Source organism: Pectinophora gossypiella, chromosome Z (assembly GCF_024362695.1).
Source record: "Pectinophora gossypiella chromosome Z, ilPecGoss1.1, whole genome shotgun sequence".
In the NCBI taxonomy this organism is placed as follows: domain Eukaryota; kingdom Metazoa; phylum Arthropoda; class Insecta; order Lepidoptera; family Gelechiidae; genus Pectinophora; species Pectinophora gossypiella.
Genome location: NC_065433.1, coordinates 18,229,300 through 18,254,406, shown reverse-complemented (window position 1 = coordinate 18,254,406; position 25,107 = coordinate 18,229,300). Strand labels below are relative to the sequence as shown.

The window sequence follows — 25,107 nt, the reverse complement described above, 5'->3', positions numbered from 1 at the left end:
TTGATGTTCATAACTGTTATGGTCAACAGTTACATGGTCTATCCGATTTGATGTCGATAACATTAACAACTGGCTTCGTCCTTCTGATTTATCAACTGATTTGGTTGATCTGATTCGCAAATAATCTGGTCAATCTGCTTTGACAACTGATTTGGTCCATCTCATTTAACTACTTATTATTGGCCCATCTGATTTGAGTCAACTGATTTAACAACTGTTATTGGCCCATCTGATTTAAGTCAACATTATTGGCCCATCTGATTTGAGTCAATTGATTTAACAACTGAATTGGTCCATCTAATTAGGTCCATCTGATTTGATGTCAACTATTCTGTATCTACTGATTTCGTACTGAGTATCATAACACTAAATTACATGTTCAAGATATCCCAGCACCTCCACCATGTCATGAACCATACATAATCATGTAAGGTCACGAATTATCTGAATTCTGAATCACATTCCAAAACTGAAATGTGTCATAGTTATATGAAATACCTATGGGGCAAAATACCCACAAATGGGCAACGTGCCCATAGCTGTCTAAATATAGGGTAAAAAAACCAACGATGTTAGAATATGTGATTAGAATGTTTCATAGTTATATGAATACCTATGGGGCAAAATACCCACAAATGGACAACGTGCCCATAGCCGTCTGAATATAGGGCAAAAAGCCCACGATGTTTGAATATGGGGTGAAACCCCGCGAATGGCCTCCAACCGCCCCTTACAGCCATCCCTGTCCACCTGATTGCCTTGATAAATTCATCTGATTACCTGATAAATCACCACAACGATATTACCTACTGCAATGTTTTACTGTTTGTTTTACTATCCGTTTTACTGTTTACTGTCTGTTGTTCTCTTTATCGATTTGTATCGGATAATACAAATATAGCATAACTGATATCTAAGTAATTAGGAAAATATATAAGTATTATAAGACTTAACTGAATATTCTTCCTGCACATCGACAGGAAGTCTGATAAAACTGTTGTTGATTGTTATACCTGAAAATACACTGTTATTTCTGCTCTGATCTGTTTCTGAATAATCTGAATGTTCACTGATTTCTGTTCTCTGTTCTAATGCACCTTCTTTTGTTCTCTGAAAATTATTTAGTTTTTTCGTAATGACAGCCCGCCAAAAAGCATCAACTTTTTTCTGGCCAGTGTTATTATGACATATATAACCTACAAATCGATTACTCACTCGAGTAAAAATAAAATCGATATGATGCATTTTAATATTATTATGAATTTGATTATTTAAATTCGAGAACTGATTACAGTTCGAGACATCCATTCTCCAAGCATCGTCTAGTTGTTCAGACTATTATCTAGAAAACGTTTATAAGTATCTTTCTTAGGACTTCAATCTCAAGCGTGAAAGTTTCAAATTAATTCGGTACCTTATTGTGAGAACATTAGGCTCTACTCTCGTCATAGGGATTTTGAGCGTATAATTTCAGGTTACCGTGTCTTCGGGGTGTTACTTTAATTTGTTTGGCTTTATTTAATGGCCCCTAGGATGTGCCAATAGGGATACTAGTCTTACATTGTATAGGTATACTTACATGACGTTCCCGTATATGGTCTTAGCATTCCACATAAGAACCATCAGGAAAGATTCCAATAACACGATTACATGTAGTTACCCGATTGCCGACTGAAGAGTGTGAACACAAGGTTTTAGCCAAATAAGTGTACTTACAAACTTAGCAACACGGATCTCCGCGGCGGGTAATTCGGTAGTTCGATTGTCAATTTATGAACTTAGATCATAATAAATAATATTGTCAAATAATAAGATCGAAGGATAAAAATATAGATTATTTATGACAGAACTTTACATTATAGAATTATACGGTCTCTGGAAAACCGAAAAAGGTATTCGCCCGTTGAGGGCCGGTGTACAGGTGGGTAGATAGATCTTTTAAGAAATAAAATCACAATGTTTAACTTATTTCATTTATTGTTAAGTGTATATAGATATTACCAACACTAGCGTTTAACGAGGTACAACATCCACAACTTAGAAAGCTTTATTTATGAGTGTTTTCCGACTAATAAGATAGATTGTTGAATAGAACAGTAGCTACGAAGAAAACAGTCAATTTCTAACAAAAATATATTATGTAATATTCCTATGTGTACTATAGGTATTTTAGATAAATACTTATTATATCAGGTCACATTTTACTAATCAAATTATGTAGGTAAATAAGAGTTGTGTTGAGTAACTCAATATCTGTTAAAATCTATGTATTTCTAAGTACCTAACATAAGTATTTATTATTGAATAAAGGCAAATCTACGTTGTACGCATTGGGCAGTAAAGGGTTACTTTAACCACTATCACAGCTTCAAATACACTTTCAAGGTCGCTCCTGAAAGATAGATACTATTTCTATTAACTGCATTGTTCGACATCTCAAAATAAATTATAATCAAACATACGATTAAACGCGTACCTACATAAGTATTAGTTTGTGCTAGCAGCGGCTATAAAAATATTTCACAATCGATATTGGCTGACTACTGGGTAACAGTTACATACCTATTTAATGAATTATTCAATTTCGATTAATAAAATGTTACCTTACTTTTCTTTTATTACAAGAGCTAATTATAACAGCTATACAATAATCTCTGATAACCACACCTATTGAAATACATAGTGCTACTTAAATACTTAAGAATTTGAGTTCAATGATTAATTCTTATTTAAATTTATATATCGTCTGAGCACAAAACATAATGCATGCACCCTAATGTGTAATTCCAGCTATAAATTCAGACAGGTATCAGCACTACAAGATAGGTGGGTGAATTACAGAACACCGGACGTCAATAGCATTAGTGTGTCATCGTTAAAATTTCCTAGAATGTCTTTTTGCAACTCTCGTAAGTTGGTAACATACTAATCCTATTAGGACCGTGATGCTCTATGTATTAGGTATATACACAAGTTCCAACCGGATATTTACAAAAAGATTCTAGAATATTTTTTGCGGCGACATGAGAAAAATTTTAAAGGGCGCGTCATTAACTTCCGGTGGTCCGCTTCACCCGCAGACTTGCGCTACCGTTGTATGTAATAGTTATCTAACATTTTCATCGCATTTAGCAGTATGATTCATATTTATTATTTTGCATGCATCATTAATGCAACATGAGTACCTATACAGGTAATAAGCGTAACTTCTACTATGACTACACCACGGTCTTAATGCCCAAAGTCCTTTTAAAATCCAAACCCCATTGTTTAACTAGTTTGTCGGGTTTGGGCCGCAGGAGGATAATAGGTAGTCACGAGCACGGACGAAAGTGTACTTGAATGATAGGTAACTTAATTACTATCACTATGACAATGTTTACATAAATGCTCGTGAATGTACCTACGAGTAAATAATCCATTTAATTAGTGAATGAAAAAGCTGTAGATGCTTTAATTATTGGTAACCACCATAACTCTAATTTACATATTGTTCATAAAATGCTTTTTTTGTTCTTATCATCAAAAATATTAAGTATGTTAAAAATATTCAATATTTGGTCACTTATTTTTCTGAATCATGGGCTTAAAGAAACTAAACAAAAAGGGAATGTTAAACTAAGATGATAAATTAAAAACCAAAAATAATCATATTCGATTTATTATTTTCATAAATAAGACTAAATTGAAAAGGTTTCTAAAAGCAATCAGGCTAGAAATTATATAGCAGAATATTTACATAAAATGAAACCAATACACTATAATAGATTAAAATAAAATGTACAACTTAAAAATTTTGAAATCTTTTATGAGTTGGTACTAAAATCATTTCAAAAAGGCTTTATCTAATAAAAAATAAAAACTTATAAGTAGACTAATCGAATTCCACCACTTCAGATAAATCAGTCGAATTCCAACAAGCATCACAGCAAAGTAGAAGAGTACTCTACAGCATGGCCAATAAATCCAGTAAGACTTACTGACATTTGCCTGGCAAGTCTTCAAGTATAACACCTCAAATCATAAGGGATAAACATAGCAACCATTCAAAAAATAAAATTCGCAGTTATGCTATGAAAATAAAATATTGCACAAAGAAATCTAGCAATTTTTCAATTAAATTATTTGTGTAAAAATAAATTTCAAAATTACATTAGTTAACAGATCTTATACAAAATGTCAATGGTATTAGATACCATTGATATGAATAATCAAAATAAGTATTTATGGTGATATTTATCGATACTAATACACACAACAAGCACTACCAAGAGACTAACTTATATCTAGACACCTTCAAATTGTTGTATTGCCATTTCGAGGTATTAGGAATGTACGTGCACATCCATTATGCGACGTTTTTATTATCAAATAACAGATGCATATCAATTATGACTTCAGATATATTAAACACTAATTACAAGTTATATTTCACGCGAACCAATAAAACTACCTGTTGTGATATGTATGTGGCTAATCTTATGTCCAATACCAATATTAGTCGTAACATATATATTAATAATATTACATGTTCACTCGCCCCAACACAGATTATTAAACTGACTAAGATTACATTAAGCTAAATAACTGTCAACTACTAGAATTAACTGACATCGTAACTGAAGTCTTTTGATATGCATCTGTTTACAACTAATTAATACCTACTCGTACAGAAGAATGGAACACATATCTTGAGAGCCAGTGAAGTTAGTCCCGAAACATTTCGATGTATTTATTATTTCATTAGAAGTTGATCACAATAGGCGAGTCTACTTTCAACGTAAGGTATAGCTAAAATGTTTCTCATACACGCTATATATACCTAAATTATATGCATTCTTTGTCTGGTCTGCACAGTATACCCCCAACTTAACTGAACCCTCAATAATTTGTATGGCTTGGCTTCGTCTGGCTCTCTTACAAATATTTATTAGTCTATTCAAACGTGTCTACAAAAAGTTGCCATCTGGGTATATTTTCAGGATCCAATTGTAAACAGGATGGAGTAGATAATATACGATCGGATCCTTTATTACCAGTTCTTTTTTGCATGAATGCCTGTGGGACTAAATCCATAATTTGTAATAATTGATTGTTTCTACAAGTATGTAAAATACCCATGTGTCATAGTAACTTCAAGTCTCGGTTTATAAATATAATAGAATATAGTATAACAGTATCGCCAATTTTACACCTCTATAAATGAATAGCTATATATATTATAATTTTGAATAATAGCTTATTAGTGTATTCACTAATATTGTTTTAATAAAATGTACGTTACCATGGCAAAATAAGTTTTCATAATACTCTGTCGAAACGATAATTTAATATAAAATTAATAAGTGTATTTAATACTTTTAGCGTTACAGTCTTACGAAAACAATAAATAAGAAATAAATAGTCTTCCACAGAATAAAGATAATACATAATTTCCAAAAAAGTTGTGTAACGTGTGTCAAGAATATGCAGAATAAGAAAGCCGACGTAAAATAATCGTAAACACCAGGATAACGTAAAGGTAGATATTCACATAATATCAAGTATATGTAGGTTGTTAAGTGTGTATGTAAGTATGAGTTTATGTATATAGTGATTTTATTGAATGCATATTATTGCTTGTAATGTCTCTCAGCGTGAAGCTTTCATTAACTTCTCATCACACGTAAGCACCTAGTCCACAATATTCACAACAGCCATACAATAAAATATACACCCGTAACGCCTAATTTCATAACCATCTAATGCGATAACTTCTATACATTATAATATTGTTTCTCTATGACAAATACATTCTTTGCATACAAGATTAAGTGAGGATATGGAAACGTTTTTTATATATTTTTGCGAAATGATACTTTGACGATTGCCGACGTCTCAAAAGCGCATTTTCATATATTTTAAATAACATAAAGGCTCTTAATATAAGACTAAAGATAATATGCAAGATTATTTCTGTTTTACATATAAGAAGTAATACAATGATTTGCCAAAGTGGCTATTTAATGTGGGTACGTGATGTCTACGTGAGGACACATTTATGATTAATAATAATAATATTATACTAATAAATTTATGTATTGAACTAAAGTAACAAACCTAAACTTCAATTCCAATAAAAATGCTGACTATATCATATTCATAATAGAAAAGAAAATATAATAAACGTGGTTGTTCAAATAGCATAACGATAGCTTACAATAAATTACCGTTTGTACAATATTATGGAATGTGATGTCGGGTAAATTTTGAATTATGAAATCTAATTAATACAATTATTAACGCACCTTTTCATAAGAAGAAAATAACGCTTACGTAAAACGACACGATAAAACTAAAATTGTATAATCTGCTATAAAAGTTAAGGTTTTCCAAGAAATACAGTAACAATTAATAACGTATTTTTCTTGGAAGATTTTTTTTTATATATACTTTATTTTATACAGGCAATCGACCATACCTAAGTGTTATTTTTCTTTTTTCGTATACAATAAAAAGAAAAACTATGTAATCGTTTTGCGGTAACTGTATTCAATACTGCTCTTCTTAAGACTTTTCTCCTTCAGTGGCGCTATTGGATATGGATCTGTCAAATGATATAATAAGTTTGTTGTGTAACGCTATTTTGATTGAAAATATAGTGAAAGGTAATTATTTAATTTAATATTGAATTTGCGAAAATAATAGATAAAAGTACACAACACTAAAGTACATTTATGTTTTTCATTGACAGATCTCCTTTGACTACAACGCCTACTTGAGAACTACTCAAAATAATGCTGCCATTACTTTACATCCAGAAAAACAGTATGTCGTCTGTAACTCAATTTCAGTTTTAAAAAATACTAAAATAATAGTTAATAAACCCATACACGATTTGTTGATGTTAAATATTTTGACCTGAATGCTAAAACTTATCGATTGCTATTATAAGTATTCTACATAACTAGAGGAACTCCCTTAAATAAGAAGTGATGGTGTTGAACAACTACTGCATGAGCTACACCTATGTCATACGCATTGAGAACAGTGTGGGGAAACTTATGTTACCTGGGTCTTGGTCCTGGTTCAGGTTGGCAACGCATCTGTTATTGTAGTTGATTTGAGACGAGTTGTTAATAATACAAATCGAAATAGTTGTTAGCAATCGGGTATTATTTAACCAAACTAAAGAGTTATCGGTGTTATTTAACTGAATTGATTAGATGTGGGCTGAGGCGGGACGGCCGGCCGCATCGGAGGCGCCATCCCCATTGGCATCATTGGCGCTCCCTGCATGCCCATTACCATGCCCGGTTGTTGCTAAAATAGTACACGGAAATCACTAATGTAGATAATGCAAAATAAAAACATTTAAATTGATACAGATAACATTGCTACCAATCAAAAACAGCTGTCAGACATTTTTGAATCATTTGTTATTTAACATAACGAATAGAAAACGTCTAATCCTTATGAAAACAACCACCGCAACATTGCCGCATTTTCACTTCATATGCGCAAAATACGTCATTACTAAAGTATCTAATCATGCAAACAATCACTCACATCCGTGCAACATCAATACCATTCGTTACCACAAGCCTGGAAATGTATCGTTCTAAGATATCATAATAAGACAATGTTATGTTTATCAAATCATTCATTCAATTGTAGGAATTAAGTCTTTGTCAGAAATAATATGGATTTTTACTCCTATAAAACAGTGTATATCAAGCCGAAAGCATAAGCCGTAAGGCGCATTTTCATGAGTCGATAATTTCGGGGTAGTTGTAGCACTTGACACTTGTGAGGACAGCCACGGATATAGCCGTAAGCTCTGCCCGCAATAACTATGCTCAAGCAGACGCGCAGCATAAGGCGGTATATAGTCGTTTTTTTTAATAAATTATAATTGTCTTGTTATCGACTTATAAAAATGAACCATTACGGCAACGCGAAGGGGGGGTTTTCTAATCATAATAGTAATCATAAAAGCAACAGAAAGTATAAAAAATAAGATAGCACATAACTTACCATGACAAAATGCGGGGGATGATATGTATGAGGCAAAGTATGAGGCATTGGTGGGAGTGTCATGCCGGGCCCCTGTAAAACGCAAAATAAGACGGGATGCTGGCATGCTACAGGAAGAAAAACAAAAACGCACAAAGAAATTAATACTTTAGCATCAGGTGGTTCTAAGGTACAGGATTTTGAGCAAAGAAAGGTTGCTAGTGAGTAAAACAATTGGCAATAATAATATGTAGGTAACATCAAAAGCAAAAGAACGAGGGAAAAGAAAAGAAGGCGGTTGTGATATTCCCTACATACATGATTTTCCTGCGGTTATCAAATAAAAGTTTTAACGACTATGTAATAAGAATAAGTTATAATCCACTGATATTTTTTGGTAAATTTAGTGTTATATAAATAAGATTATCGTCGACTTATTTGTTATTTGTTAGCGTTTTTAATATACGAATTAACTGTCGTATCGTCGTTAGTAAAATGTTTCTTGTATATGTTTTACAATCGACGATAGAAGCCTATTTAGTATTTTCTTACCATAGGCCTGTATCCGGCACCAGTCGTCGCCTGCATAGGCTGTGGACTCCAGGTGGCGCCAGGCTTCGACGCGTTCTTCGGCGAGTTCCACTGCATCGGTCTACGTCCACACGATACGTATCAATGAATTCAATGGTCATGCTGGTTCTATGTTTGCCCAGTTGTTTACAGCAGCATATTATTTCTACAGACGTTTGCCGAGGTATGGCATGAAAAATGACTAATAATGCAAAAGGCTAAGTATGAAATATTCCCCTTCACCAACTGGACAAACTAAAGTGCTATAAGTGAAAGCATCTTGAGTGTTCGTTTCGCTTAGGCGTGAGTAGCGTGAACTGATATATTTTTAAGAATACAATAAGTCCCAGTTAAAAACCATTTGGCATATTTATTATTGTATAAGCCGGAGAGTAGATAGAGCAGTATTTCTACGGTCGATTTCAAATTCGGATTGGGAATTCGATGGAAGGACGTCGTGTTTGACAGGACGTCAGAAAAGGCAACAAGGAAATCAAGAGAACTAAAAACGAAGTACTCCACAACACGGTATAGTTGCACGAAATCGGTATACAATACGATAATGCGATACGGGTACGATGACCCTCAAAGCCTCTGCTCTCTAACATACACTTAATAATATTTATTGTACATTAATATACAAAAGTGTCCACAAAATTGCGAGTAAATCCATAAATTGAATGTAATCGAATAATAACATTTATGATTTGATACTTTCACTTAAAAACGGTCATTTGTAATACCAGCATATAATTGAAAACTAGAAGAATTTGCATTGATTGTTGAAGATGCAACAAGATGCAGTCAAATTAGCCTTGCGAGAAAATATCTTAGACTAGCAACTATAAGATGAATTCACATACACTTCACTCAAATGTGCATTCAGATCCAGACCAAAAAATAATATGCATTATTATTATATTATAATAACATGTCTCATCACAAGTTGTTGTTAGTTAGTTTCTTCTTTAGTTAAAAAGAAAATTGACTAGTTTAGAGTTCAGAAAGGAATGTAAGACAATTTATTAAGGATCAGAATAGAATATAGATCAGAAAGTAAGAATGCATTATTATTTCTAGTTTGAAGTTTTGGAAAATCTAGGAAAGTTGCTATCTACGTATGTTTAAAATTGGAAGAATTGAAATAATAAAGGAAGTTCACCACCTAAAAGTTCCAAGCAGTATTTTTAACTCTTGCTACTGTGTCATCAATCTATTATAGAAGTTATGAAAGAAATGACTTACTTCTGGGCTGTGGCAGTTTTATTTATAGACAAATTGTTTGCAAGTTGAGCGAGGGAAGAGTCCAGGTCACCGGTGAGCACCTTGCTCTGCGGCTGCGGCTGCCCTGTGGACAAGTGCTGACTTCACTCAAGACCCATCCACAATACATTATCTCGTGATGCATCTACCACACTACTAAACAATATACATAATACATAAGGGTACACATGTCAAGCGTTCTTAATAGCAAAATAAAATCAATAAAAAAATCTGAGTGCCGAAAATATTCTGGGAGTAACAGAAGACGAATGAAAACTATTAGTTAAACGATGATGATAAACAAAGGTTTATGAGCGAATACTAAATATCCTAATAATAATAATGAGAATACATCCACAAGTAAATAATAAACAGACCAAAGGACGCACTTACTTTCTTTCTTACTACCAGATGCCTAAGTTAGTTGGGAAATACATATTTTGCTGGGTGCATGGACACCTTCGATAGCGATGGTGGAATGTAAATAATATCGTTGATGGTTACACAATTTAGAAAATATCATGATTCAAATTAACGCAAGGCTGTACAGAAGGCTAGTCAACAACTATGTAATTTAATCTTCAAAAGCAGCTGTGCTCGTGAAAACTAAATAAAGCACAATTAAGTTACTGGCCATTCAATAAGCTTTAAACGATATCAAAACAAAGATCCATCAATCACAAAATGTCGAACCCATGGTTGCCATCGGCATCATCGGTTGTCGAGCTGGCGAGCCGAACATCATCGGCTGGGATGACATCGGCATGGACATCAAGTCGCCGAAAGGTTGCCCGGCCGCCATGGGCTGCGGCTGCTGGGTGACGGGAGCGGGCTGCGGCTGGGAGGGGGGCTGGGAGTGTTTGGCGGGGGACCCGCCCAGGGACATACGCATCACGTCCTCCAGGTCGTCAAACGCGGATTTGGGTTGCGGGGGGTTGGCGGGGGGAGGTGGACGAGCGGGGGAGGCAGTAACCGCTTGAGGAGGCTCTCCCATACCCATAAATGGGTTCGCAGCGGCAGCTTGTAGAACAGATATCAAAAGTTTACAATCAACGACACTTGTAAAACATAATTAATTGTCAGGAACTGAATCAACTGCCCCACTTTACATTTATTCGCACTTCGAAGATTTTTAATAACTATGAAAGATAACCTTACAAGTACCTACCAATCCAACGTACGTTACTGCTTAATATATACTAGAAAAATAATATCACCAATTTTCAACTTGATGATACAGTGAGTAATATCTACTTAATCATAAAACACAGGTTTTCTATTTTCACCTTTCTGTAATTACAATACCAACAAGATAACTTTTTAAATGTCATATTCAGGTGTATAGTTTTATAAATCTCCTACAAACTTTTATACCACTAATATGAGAGGTCACGTATTTGGACGTATTCAGTTCAAATGTTAGATATGAGTTAACGACTTACAGCCCTTGCAGCACGACAAACGCGACGCGCACGGCGCTTGTGAGGAACTTTCCAGGCTATGTTCCTCAAAAACATTGTAGATGGCGCTTTACATTATATTCTTTGTTTAACCTTCTAATTTCATGGATAACAGACATATGAATCTTTTATCTTTGTTATTGGGTATAAATGATGACCCTTTTTATTACATCCTAGCAAAATTACATCTTCCACACATTATTATTCTGATCAAAAATAAAGAGAAGTAATATAGGTAGCAACATAATTGTATACATAATGTGATCCAAATATCTAGCAACAATTATTTTTATATTATAATAATTATTATTATATTTAGGGATAATTATGTATCCGAGTAATGAGAAAATAGAGAATTATCACGTTAAAGCTTTACGACGCCAGCTATATTGTTTTTGGTGAACGTAGCCTGGAAAGTTCCCCATTAAAATCGAGGGCTTTGGCCAATAGCCATACGACATATATCCACGTAGATAGCATGGACACGCCTATTGGTTGAAACTCTCGATATAAGGCGCGGTTGTCGTGCAGAGCCTGCTGGTAAGTATATGATACTATTATAATAATAAAGATTAAAATTGCGTACCTTTAACCCGTATTAACGTCGTTACTCTATTATCACAAGCTTTATTATTTCTACGATCTAATTATTGTACTGTTTCGTGAAATTTAAGCTCCTTGACAAAGTGGGTCAGTTTTTACGGTTCCCGACTATACTCATAATACGTATACGTGTGTTCTGTATAACCATCACCAAGAAATACAGTGAGAATACGTTTTACATTTTACTATGTAAGTATAATACGGATAATAGCTTTGAAAGAAGATAAATATTATGTTCAAAAGTAATTGCGACTTCACTATTAACGTCATCCAAGAACAAGTTCATAGTCCATAATAAGTTTGATTTCTTATCGAGTGATAATATCGAATGAATATTTCAAGTGAAATCGCAACGTAATGAATTATGTACAGTAGAGAAAGCGCCTCACCTGTAGTGTCAGTGTTATTGAAAACGTTAGAGAAGTTAGCTTCGGACACAAAGGTGTTGTTGGAGGTTGGTTGTGGTGGGAACGCGGCCGCGAACCCGTTGCTCGGCGGCTGCGACCACATGCCCGCCGGCTGTGCGCCCGCCCCCGCGCCACCGCCCGCTGGCTGACCACCCGCTAAAAACGTGCGCATACTTGAATATCAATGCAGTACCTAGCGTTATTCAACCGATATCAAAAAAGAAAAATGTCATAGATCTACCCGTACGTGTCTGTTCTGTTGATCTATTAAGACGTCCTTGTAGTCGCATGCTCAGCCATAAAAAATAATCAAATTTACTTTCTTGTATATTTTACGTCAAGATCAGGGGTTCTCGGTTCGATTCTAGGTCAGGTCGACTCAGGAATCAAACATCCTTAAGATCCAGACTGTGGTCTGGGTATTCTACACGAACCCATAGAGCATGGAATAATAAATTTGATTCATTGAAAATTCGGGATTTGATTCATTCGTTTAAAAACATACATCTATCGCGGTCCGTTTACTAGCAACCAAGATTTATAATATCAAATCCACCACGAATTCAAAATTAAAAACTGCCTTGGCGAGCTGTTGTCTCGCCCACATCGTCTGTCCGTTGTCACTATAACCGGCACAGACAAGACAAAATACAGACTACATTGAATTGCTACAATTTTTTAAATTGATATTCTTAAATTCTTCTAGGTGCCCATAAAGTAGGTCCGAATATGGAGCGCGGTTGGCCATTTAGTGACCCCTGCCGTAGGGTATCTTCGGGCACAGAGTATTAAATATTCTGTGGAGTAGCGTGATGCTCTGGGCAACCTCAGACCGATTAAGGGAAGCAAGTAGAGCAGTGGGCCGTATTGTACTGGCTGTCTATATATTTAGATTTAAGAGAATTATATCTACATGTAATATGATTATTCCTGATTGAGTATTGCCCAAAATATTCTACTTATTACGTGTTTCATAATTATCGAATAGTAGATATCGGATTTTTGATAAAACGGGTACACCAGAGTATTTAAATGTTATGTTTGTGTTACCGTACTGCATCAGTATTCAGTATATGCTACTTACTTTGCGTTGGCGGTGAAACTGAAGGGATACAGCAATATGCCAAGTGAATAGAGTTCAACCGTGTGCTGTCCCCACTAAGCTTGGGATGTGCTTGTATAATACAGTGTCAGGATGATTAAGTTGTCTATTAACTAATTACATAATAACAATAAAAACTATCATTCCTGTGTTTATACTTAAATGTACTCTGAAAAGCAACTCTTTTTAAACATATGAAATTTTAGTATCAGGTACACATATCCACAAATAATTATTGTATTAACTTATGTATTAACATAAACTATGGTCGGTAGTTACAATCTACTTAAATAAACAGTAAGACATGCAAGTAGAGACGTCGTTGTTGTTGGATTTGACTCGCTTGGGACTCGCGTAGCCTTATAGTATAGAGAAATAGGGAAAATAAATAACATACCAGCGAACATATCTGCGAAGGGGTTGCCCAGAGAGAGCAGGTCATCGGAAGCTTTGGTGGAGGCAGCAGCGGAGGCGGAGTCAGCCGGGGTCGGCCCAAATAGGTCCACGATGGACTGCTGGTTGTTGGTAGACGCACTCGACAAGAAAGGGTTGTTAGCTGCCGAGTTGGTCGGCGACTGAACCTTGTTCTGCAACGTCAAAATCCTACTATCACCACGCGATACAATGATAATTACTACCCGCCACCTACACTTGTTTTTTTTTTTAATTCGAGGTCAATTCGATATCCCTGTATTATGCCCATGAAATATTCATCAAACATAAGTTGATATGAAATGACCAGTGACCTTCCAAATATTTGTAATCGAATTACATAACCAACTATATTCCAATAATGTACATGGTCGATAAGGAATAACAGTAATATAATTTAATGATAAATGCATATTGTTGTTGTTATTATTCATGTAGTTTGTCCGTAGGAACAGGAAGTATATATGATAGGGAAAATAATGGTAGTCACTTCCTAATATAGAACTTAGGAAGAACATTTGCAACTCATGAAAATAATTTGTTAACAATTAACTAGGTAACAATATATTTGCCAGAATGTAATCGTATTATATTACGGATTGGTGATCTACATATTTTATTGATAATATTTACGTAGTTATTTTACCATATGTAAAAAATCATGTGACGCCCATGTGCGGTTCTATATCGTGTGGTATAAAGGTGCACAAAATGTGGTACACAACACACAGCGTAGCCACACATTGCTCTTAGAGACAACCAACTCCATAATCACACAACGTAATTTACAAAATACATAATATTCACCATTATAATTAACATGAAAGTACAGACGCCAGCATATCGAATACGAATAATATCCATGATGGCTTTTACCCAACCAAGGCATAAGCGTCCATAATTATGATAGATAGGCAGCTAAATACTCCCTACAAAATAGCGACACAAAACAAAGCCATCTCCCCGACAATAATCTTACTATGATTTCTGTTACATCTTCTTCTCCTGTCCATTCAGCTCCTTGTAACAATTGAACCTGAAAATTTGGTACATTATATAACCTTTACGAAATGTGGTGAACCATATCCCCCTCCGGTTGATTAAGAGGACACCTGTCTCCAGCAGTGGGACGTATATAGCTTTATGTATCCTTCATGTACGCTTTGTAACGTCTCTTTAGCAAACATAATACAAAAAAGTGTTATCACTTCGATGGTAATATTTGCCTAGGTACTTGTTTAACTTGTTTGTTTAACTTACCTTTCGTCGCAATGATTTCGTTTACTGCTTTAATGTAGTATAAAACGGCATTTAAAAATCACAGGTAATATACGGCCGCGAAATAATAAGTGCTACTAATAGTTACTAATAGTTAGTATGGTAGCAACAAGGCGAGATATATTCACCTTGTACTGGTTCATGGCTGCTTCTTCCTCGGCGAGCGCCTGTTGCTTGAGCGTGTCGTCAATAAACATGGCTCCGTTGGGCTGGTTGTCGAGCCTGGTGGACGCAGCCGCGTTCCCAAACGAAGATGATGTCGACGAGAGAGCGCCCATCACGCTCGCTACGTTCTTCTGCGCACTATTCGTAACAAAATTTGAAAAAAGAAACAAGTTAAGTAGGCGGTCCATTAAATATTTTATAATCAAAAAAACGTAAGATGCACTATACGTATATACAATACCTAGCAGTTTGAGTGGGCGTATTTGCCGCGGATCCTTTCTTGCCCTCAAGTGTGGCGAGGTGACCTTCGAGTGCGTCCAGCAGACTGCTCGGAGCCTTCGTCAAATCCGGAATGTCACCTTTGTCTATTCCAACATTTTCAGCCACCTAAAAACAGTACACCGATAAAACGTATTCCGTTTAGTTATTGTGGAAGATGTCAAGTGAATCATAAGAGTCATAACCGTCTTATTTACTACCTTCAAGAACTCTCCGACTCTATCCATCCGAATAAGGAATTTCTTATAAAGATCCAGAGCATCACGGCAGTTTTTCTTGTTCATGTCAAAGTATTTCTCTAACAAATTGATAATTCCGTCGTTGTAACAGGCGAACAATCTGTAAGAATATCATTATGCATAAGAATGCGAACTGAATTTATTTATATTTGGTAAAAATATATTATGTAAGTAAAAGAGCACCTGATGAGGTCTCTGAACAGCAACATGAAACACATGTTGATGACTCCGTTGGTGAGGTCGTTGGCGGTGCAGTCAAACTCGAGCAGCGCGTCCAGCTGCGCCTGCAGTACCGGCAGCGTCTTCAGCAGCTTTTCCGCGTTCATCATGCGCAGCGACCCCTCCTCCTTCCTGCTCCCAGCAAACCATCAACATCTATCCATTACTCATTCTTTACAAATTAAATAACTGAAAAACGTCCATAATTTACGCCGCTATTCACTCATCTACCCCAAATGCTACGCGGGACAATCCGTCGATATATTGGTGTTACGCAAATGGCCGACAACGCATCAAAATCTATTATCTGTTTTAATTGCCAAAGTGAACCGTGAAGTCGGGCCACTCGGCTAAATATATTCATTAACATATAGTAATATCTTACCCTCTCTTCACTTTGCAGAAGTCGAAGGCAACAGTCCTGTACGACAGCGCCTTCTCGTTCAGGTACTTGGCGTAGCGCCGAATGAAAGGAGACATGTCATAACCTGCATTAAAAATGTTACAGTTAAAAACTAATAATTCGGTTAAACAAGAAGAACTTAAAGGACTCCTTTTGTCATCTTAGAAAGTAATTCCCGGAGAACATCAAAAAGCATAATTAAGTGTATATTCATAAGTAAAAACAATTGACTACCAAAACACATGCAAAAGTGCAAAAAACCAATACATGTCTTTATTTATAAAACGCAAAGTGCAATCGGTATGTTAGGACACAAACACTAGCTGTAGGTACTATAAATTATTATTATCTGTGCAAGTCTACGAACTAGGTATGCGATCAACAAGTCGATATAGCAATTTAAATAATATCAACTAGGGAATATCGACTAGTTAATGTGGACGTTGATGTGAATGACACACTTGATGAGCTTTATAATATTTATATACATTATTAACCCTTTCATCGCTCGAGTTCAATGTTAATTAAAAATAATCGTTCACTTTTATTAATACGTAGAGGTTGAATTGGGATCCATTGAGTTTGTTGAACGACGAAAGTGTCAAACAATATGAGATATCCACACTACTTTTAAAACACTACTCTGATAAACTTAGGCTGCGCTACACGGTTGCCAACAAGACCAAGACTCAGGCCAAGGTGATCCGTCTGTGGTTAGCGTCGGAAGTTTCGGCTTCATAGTCGCCGAGAAGCCAACTTCAGTGGCTTGAGCTCGAAGACCGAAAGCATGTTCAGCGTCCGCACACTCCAGAAAGTTGGCGTTTTAGCACGTTATGTGTTATACATTAATCATCCTTATGCTGCTTTAGTACTGAATTTGTATTTCAACCTTGTATAGGTATTATTGAAGCAAAACCTTTATACATATACTCGAAGTTATAATTATTATCTTTAGATAATTCTTAGATAAACCAGAGGTACCTATTGGTATAAATAAATTGACTCCGTTAAAACATACATACATTCACTCACGGCAGCAATCCCTAACAGGGTGGCTAGTAATCCCTTTCGATGCGAAGCCTTAAGATAAATCAATTAACTTCTTTACAATAGGCACACATAATACTCTTATTATATTAGGGATAACAGACGTGACTATTGTATATGTACCTATTTGTTGTATCTCCTGAGTCTTCTGATTACATATATAATACTCTACTTCTAACGGGGTGATCACAAAACAACATGCAGCCACTTTCAATACAAAATCCTAAGCTAAAATAGATATGATGAATTAATTACAACATCGTGCGCTTTATTTTGTTTCGTCATTTTGACAGCGCGTGAGCAAACTTGCGTGCGCACACGCTAACTGACACGGGCACGGGCGGCCACACGGTTGTCGGAAACGCGACGGCACCACCGTACGTCTGGTGTGTTGAGCGCGCCCGACGCCCAAGGTCATTGTAAGTGATTTAAAGGTTGCTGGAGGTCATTTCGGACGACAAACTTCTACACGACAAAAATGACCTGTCACCTCCGCCGCAGGCCTTGTCGGCGCCCGTGTAGCATGAGTTTCAAAGGCCATACGCGACATTTTCGAAGAAGCACTAATGTGTTCTCTATATAATTAATAAAATCAGCTACGAAAAGAAAAATGCACATAACCCAATTCATTGGTGTCATGTTTTCTTGTTACACTGAACCCGAGAAACGAAACGGCAAGCACATAAATGCCTACAAACAAATATTTTCCAATAAAAACAACAATTCCACATGCACTGTAAACACTTAATATTATGAGTAGTTATTTTGCGAATGATAAAACTAGTGCGAAGATTCAAAACAGTTGCTCCCACACCCTGCAAGCGTGTTCCTGTTACAACTACACTCGGACGGACAGAACACTGTACACAAAGCCGTCATTTGTATTGAGAACTCACCAATCCTGGCACCGGCAGCGCCTTTCCGAGAGCGACAAGAAATTACAAAGTTTCAGTTAAGGTGTTACGTGTTAAGGCGTCCAAATGGACATACAAGGTATTATAAGAAGTGTAATACAGTCGTATGTATATTACAATATTTCAAACAAGTGTATATTATGTATGTCTTCAGAATGAATTTAATTTGTCAGTGAGAGTTACTTGAGATTAATAGAATAGGTAGGAACAATTGATGTACAAAAGATTTCAAAGATCAGAAATTATGGAAAATGTGGAGGTGCGTCGTAACGAGGACCGATAACCCGTATACCGGCATAAAGGTAACGGTCAATACACTCGTATTCTCTTATACTATATAATAAATAATAGATATCCAAACATTTTGTGACTTAAGACAAGATTATTTGGTAACAACAATAGCAAAGTAACTCTGCTTAGAACATGTTTGTTTAGGTACGTAACAATAGGATTCGTAAATAACGACATTTGAACTATTACGTAGGCATTTAGAAACATTGAAAATGTTCAGTAACTACGAACAGGGATTAATATTAACAAATGTTTAAGACGAAATTATTAATTGAATTATGAAAATATTAATAATAAAAATCTACTGATGCTTACCTTGCACTCCGCTTTTATCTAGAAAATTACTTAGTTGAAATGTTGAATTACTCGACGCTAGATATTGTGTAAATCTCTGAAAAACAATAAAAACAACAATTTATTATCATATCCAACTTAAAAGGATGTCGCTTTTTAAGCTCGTAGATCATTGATATATCTTTAAATAAAAACGTAATTTTCTTTCGCAGATGCATAACTGAACAAAAATTCCAATGTTTGTACAGATGTTAATTGCCCATTTGAAGATGAATAACGTATTCGCACTCGTACACAGTTTTATCAAGCATTTGTGGTACAATCGTAGCAATCTTTTATTGACACAAGTGGTCGATACACGATGTGGCATTTCTGACACGATCATTATTACATAGTCACTATCTACAACGCCAGTTATGAAGACTGACGTGTTAGTTAAGGTACTTTGGAATATTTCTATTTATGTGTAAGTTTTCTGAATGAATAATGAAAGGTGCATAGAATATTTTATCGCCTTGCCATTTTCGATTTCGCTACATGCATAACCGTGCTATGATAACCAAAGTAATCGCAAACTAGGCACAGATGTAATAAATTATTGTTCGATAAGAATATTGCAGTCTCAAAAATCAATTACTTACTTCCTTTAACAAAGACTCTGGTACAAATTACATTTGCGAGATGTCATTCAATTGTGGATTAAGCAATTTTAATAACACTTCAATGATATGCAATAAGACAGCAAAGTAAATAGATTACACACCTCATTCCCATAAGCTAATAAGTGATGAACAGTTATGAGAGCCTTATAAACCACCACCCAATTGGTGTTCTGGGTGCGTTCAACGAGCAAGTTGGCCAACTGGGGTATCGACACATTTGGCTCATTGGTGCAGTGGACTAGATCTGTAAAACAAAATAACATTATTAATAACAGATGAGAGAGAACTTGCTTATCAAGCAAGAAATAGGTCCGGAACAAATATGATTAAAGAACAACCCTTTTTTGCTTTTTCACTTATTTACAAATTATGTGACATACCTATTACTTGTATGTTTATGAATTTATTCTATAGTACATTGTTTTAAGTTTACGCGGTTATTATCTTAATTAAAGCACATAATAACGGGTTCTTACCGCGTTTAAATGGGGATATGAGACTCCCGATATTTCGACACTGTTGCAAGTGCTTTGATCACGGGATGACCATCCCGTGATCGTGACACGGTAAGAACCCGTTATTATGTGCTTTAATTATTCTATAGTAACTTGTTAAAAAAATCGTTAATAGTGTACGAGTTATATGACTAGGTTGGCAAACTAAACCAGTCACTAAAGTCGTCATAGGTCGAAATAAAATACAAAACTCCGATTAGGTATTTGGAAAGTTGTTAGGATGGGTACATAAATAAACCATAATCAGTCTGTTCTGTATACGTCCCGCAGCCAGGCCTATTTATAAGCAATGGGTATATATTACCATGCCTATAAATACTAACAGGGTAAGATAAAGAAAGTGTAAAAGTAAGTGTGGAACTTTAAGATTTGTGCGCTAGATGGTGCTCGGAAACTTCCGAAAATTTCGGTGATTTTTCCAAATCCTACGAGAAAACTCACTTTGTATAAGTAAGCATTTAGAGTGTGACTAACCAGAAAAACAAACTTGACCTCAGTAACAATCATCATTTTCGAGATATTGCTCAGTTTCATTTCACAAGATTACATTTCTAGTAGGTATTTATTTATTGAGATGTCCAAAACTGTTACTATTGAGTGTACTGGTGCTACTGTTGACTGTTCTTAAAACACTTCAGGTCCCCGATACCGACCCCGCCGGCGTGGTCGACGATTTCCCTCATTCAGCGCTTATCGCTATCGACCCACTAGGGTCGATTAATTCTTTCAAATATTTTTCCTCTCAGACGACGCCCTGAGCCGAGGTTCGCGCCCAACTAGGCACCCTCAGGCCTGTTGTCTTAAACGTTGTACCGGGTGAGAGCCTTCAGCGCTCCCCATTTGTCCGGCCAAGTAGTTAATGCCATCTGCGGCAAATCTACAATAAGTCACGTCAAAAAAAAGACTGTTCTTAAATTTTGACAGGTCCCCATACTATTTGAGTAAACAAACATGTTGTTTTGGTTATATTTTTACACTATAACCCGGTGCGCAGCTTTAACTGCAAAATCATAGTGTTATTAATTATTATTCCCTAAAGGTCGGAAAGAAGAAAACTTAGAAAAACTTATTTTCAACCAAAACTGCCTGTTTCCAACTGGCTGCTCTTCTTTTTCGTAACTTATCCTTCACACAGAGACTCCACGTTATTCCACATTTTATAGCAATTTATCACGAATTTTAGCTGGACAGTATGGAGAACTCTCATAATTTAGAAACACTACGAAGTTGCGGCCTACATTTGAGCTTCTAGTTTTTATCCTCATTCATTGTCCATAAAATTACACAAATGTTGTTTTGATGAAAATAACAGCTTCAATGAACTGTTTAATTAACTTGATAATGCATAATCCATGATAAGCAATTTAATTGTAATACAATGTTGGAACACATATTATTTATGCAGTAGTAGGTACTTTTTAGTAGTAGGCACTGGGCCCGCGTGGTGGTTTAAGGCCCGATCTCCCTATCCATCCATAGGGAAGGCCCGTGCCCCAGCAGTGGGGACGTTAATGGGCTGGTGATGATGATGATGAGGTACTTTTTAATAATATGGACAGACTAAAAAGTTAAAAGTATTAAGTTTATTTTAATTTAAAGAATACCGACATACTGGCCGGAATACGCACAAAAAAAACTGCCGCGAAAAATGGAAGGAGGAGGGGGAGGCCTTTGTCCAGCAGTGGGATGTTGTAGGCTAGATTAGATTAGATTAATTTAAAGAATACCTGCATTATATTGTCTCATAAATATAGTAGTATTATAGGAAGTTACCTTAACTGCTATGAAGGCCAGGCAAACATTTTAGTTAAATATTTTACGTAAAATCATCCCAATAGGTGCAGGCGAAGTAAATAATCATCTAAAGACAATTATATGTAGGGAATTACAGTCTAAAAACACTATTTACTTGTAAGTCATGTTAAAGGATCTTGTTTGGTAACTACATAATAGGACAAATATATTCTGCTAAACAAAACCCTCAATGCGTAAATTCGACTCGCACTTAATCGATTTTATCTTTTCATCACAGATAGCACAAAAATATTAATGAGCCAATATAACATTAATGAGATATCAATGAAATTGAGGAACATTCTTGCGAATGTTTTTTTTTTCCTATTATATAATATAAATAAGATACTTGATATAAAAATATAAGTATCAACATTTAAGATCTGGCCATCTTGCGAGGAAAGTACCTACTTAGATTTTTTTATGAAAGTATATTATGTATTAATATTCCAATAATATTGAACATAATTTTAATTATATTAAAATTGTTAATAGTTGTTATGGGATCTTAAATAGGCAATCATGAAAATGAATTTTCAATTAACTGGTGTGTTCTGTTTATTGATAAATATTATCACAAAACAATTTAAAACACAGGAAATGGCTCTATCCGCCTCTTTATCATATTTCATTGCAATCAAAGCAGACACAATATTTTCTGGCTGGAAATGTTTACAATTTATTTAAACTTGTTGTCAGGGAGCAACATTCACTAACATTTAACATGACAGAAGGTTATGTTGTTACGAGTTATGAATTGTGAGAGACACCCAATTCTATGGGTCTTAGGTCTTAGATAGATTTGTCAATCTTAGATTGAGTGTCAGAAAAGGTACAAACTATAATGGTGACTCTCACAATTATATACTGAGTGGATAGGCCCTTTAATAAGTGCGGAATTAAAATCCAGCCATAAAACACGTTGACCGACCTGCAGTGGAGCAGGTGGTGAAGTATACCAGTGGAACATATACAAACTATTTATATTAAAAATATGAAATATTTATATATATAAATACACTATATAACTTTTTTTTATATTGTTCTATTGGTCTTGAGGCAACACCAAATTCAAGACAGGTACCTACAAAAATATAGGACTGAAACAAAAATGTTTTTGGATAGAATCACATTTATCTATTTCAATTTTACTATGTATTAGGTGCTTGATTGTAGTGTCACACTGATGATTATATACCTACTTCCTTTGTCACATTAATTTATTAAGAATAATAATAATTGTAAGAAATGGGTGAGCCTTGGACAGGACCTAAGTGGCCTTAAAGATAGGAGGGAGATCTACACTCATCATTGGGTGGATACAAGCTAAATTGACAGATAGGTAAATAAAATAATTAGCTTATTTAAAAAAAATATGGTATAGAACTTCAGAACCAAAGACAGGAGCATCAAAAATGTCTTAAAGTTTTTCAACATTTTATTTTCTCATTACAAAATATAGTATGAAAATAAGTAGGTAGATGAGAAATACATCATTATTATTAAGGAAATAATTACCAAGCAAAATCACCTATCTATTTACATTTAGTTGTGTGTACAATTAATAAGCAGTTATGTTATTACTGTTTCATGACATGCAACTGATAAGCCATTAAAGTGGTATAATATTTTTCTTTCTTTTGTTGGGTATAGGTAGATAATAGGTACCTATATTATTTTGAAGCACAAAGATCAAGTGTCTTACATATATATTATAAAAAAACAAGTGTAAAAGCAAACAAGTTTTATGATTTACCAACATGTTAGTAATAAATTCAGATGCCGCTTTTATTCACATGACATAATGCTCAAATGTGTGTCAAGCAAGTTGCTCTCATCATCGTCGTAGTATGGAAATGATGAAAAATTGGTATTCAACATCTAAATTACTTCGTCTCCGACCTTAAAATAACGTAAATCTCAAGAATTAATATTGTGAGGCAGTAGGCATTTAGCACTTGTCTATAATATCATACGACGATGGGAGTTATCGACCACAACCGTACACTCGACAAAATGTCAAGCGAATGTGATTATCGAACGGACGGAATATTCCAATTTGTTTCTAGTAATGGGAATTTGATGGTTACTGGTTTAAATGGTACTTACAATCTAAATGTTTCTTTTTGGGTGCGATCATCTCTTCAGTAGTAGCTTTGCATACAGATTTCGCCAATCCTTGGCCGGCGATACTATGGCGAGCTGCTAGGAGCCTATCGTTTATTGTCTGACCCGCCATTTTTACGTTCAGTCCTGACATAAACTATTTACAACGCGAAGCAGCACTATTTTTGCTGTAAGCAAGTCCACAAAAGTATGACGACAACGGAATATAATGTTACCGCCCCCCCGACAGGCACAATACTAGTTTCAAGATGGCGCGGATTGTACCTACTTGTCTGCAGCTGCAACAGTGGCGACATCCAGCGAAGGAGACATGTATGTATTTTACTTTTTAATATTTCGTATTCGTGTTTTGGCTTTGGCAAATGGCAGTATAGAGCAACATTAAATTAAATAAACCACAATAAATTAAAATAACATATAATATATAATTATTAAACTTGCGAAATAAAGCGATGATGCTGGTTACTCTGAATGAAGAATACAGCATCTTTACAGCCGAACACACTGAACACAGTCTGGCTGGACAGATTAGTTCATCATGTAACGCGTTCGTTGTAGGGCAGACAGAGATCCAACCAAAGACTTGGGTGACGACTGCTGATGCAGCTGATTTTTTAAGTCTACAAATGCATAAAATAAATAAAACTTTAGGGCATTTTGTCATATATTTAAGGCTTTAATGGTACGAAATAAAGATATATAAAGATATTATTTCCGCAGTACATACATTTATGCACTTGATGCACTTATGTAAAATATGCAGAAATGGTATGTCAATATAATAATATGTCAATAAGGGTTTTCTTTTGTTCGAATCAACTTTGGTTCAAATCAATTCGAATCCATAATCGTAGCTATCGTAGCCATAATCACAAGAATCACTTGTTTTGGGATCCCTATTAGTTGAGTTCATAGATCAATACGCACGCACGGACATCCGCGTTTGGTTAGTAGAACATTGATTTGCACCACTCATTGCACTGGACGTTGGTCTAACAGAAAGCGAGGTGACGTGTGGGTACTTTAGTTCATCTTGCAATGGAAGTCA

At 35.4% G+C, this 25,107-nt stretch overlaps 1 protein-coding gene across 8 annotated transcripts; it reads right to left on the bottom strand.

Moving 5' to 3' along the window:
• Window positions 1-1,959: 1,959 nt before the first annotated feature.
• LOC126380448 (phosphatidylinositol-binding clathrin assembly protein LAP) lies at window positions 1,960-24,322 on the bottom strand. 8 transcript variants are annotated; one of them, XM_050029860.1, is made up of 17 exons: window positions 24,042-24,321; window positions 19,725-19,867; window positions 18,983-19,058; window positions 18,359-18,379; window positions 16,398-16,500; window positions 15,977-16,144; window positions 15,755-15,893; window positions 15,517-15,662; window positions 15,239-15,413; window positions 14,812-14,868; window positions 13,798-13,987; window positions 12,281-12,454; window positions 10,522-10,848; window positions 9,811-9,913; window positions 8,548-8,647; window positions 8,017-8,088; window positions 1,960-7,302 (listed from the first exon to the last, which is right to left on the bottom strand). In XM_050029860.1, the coding sequence occupies exons 1-17, from the start codon at window positions 24,190-24,192 to the stop codon at window positions 7,189-7,191; spliced, it is 2,259 nt and encodes a 752-aa protein (XP_049885817.1). In that variant the 5' UTR covers window positions 24,193-24,321; the 3' UTR covers window positions 1,960-7,188. The 8 variants fall into 8 exon arrangements, with proteins under 8 accessions (XP_049885817.1, XP_049885820.1, XP_049885818.1 ...); XM_050029863.1 differs by lacking the exon at window positions 8,017-8,088 and having other exon boundaries at window positions 24,042-24,322; XM_050029861.1 differs by lacking the exon at window positions 18,359-18,379.
• Window positions 24,323-25,107: the final 785 nt, after the last annotated feature.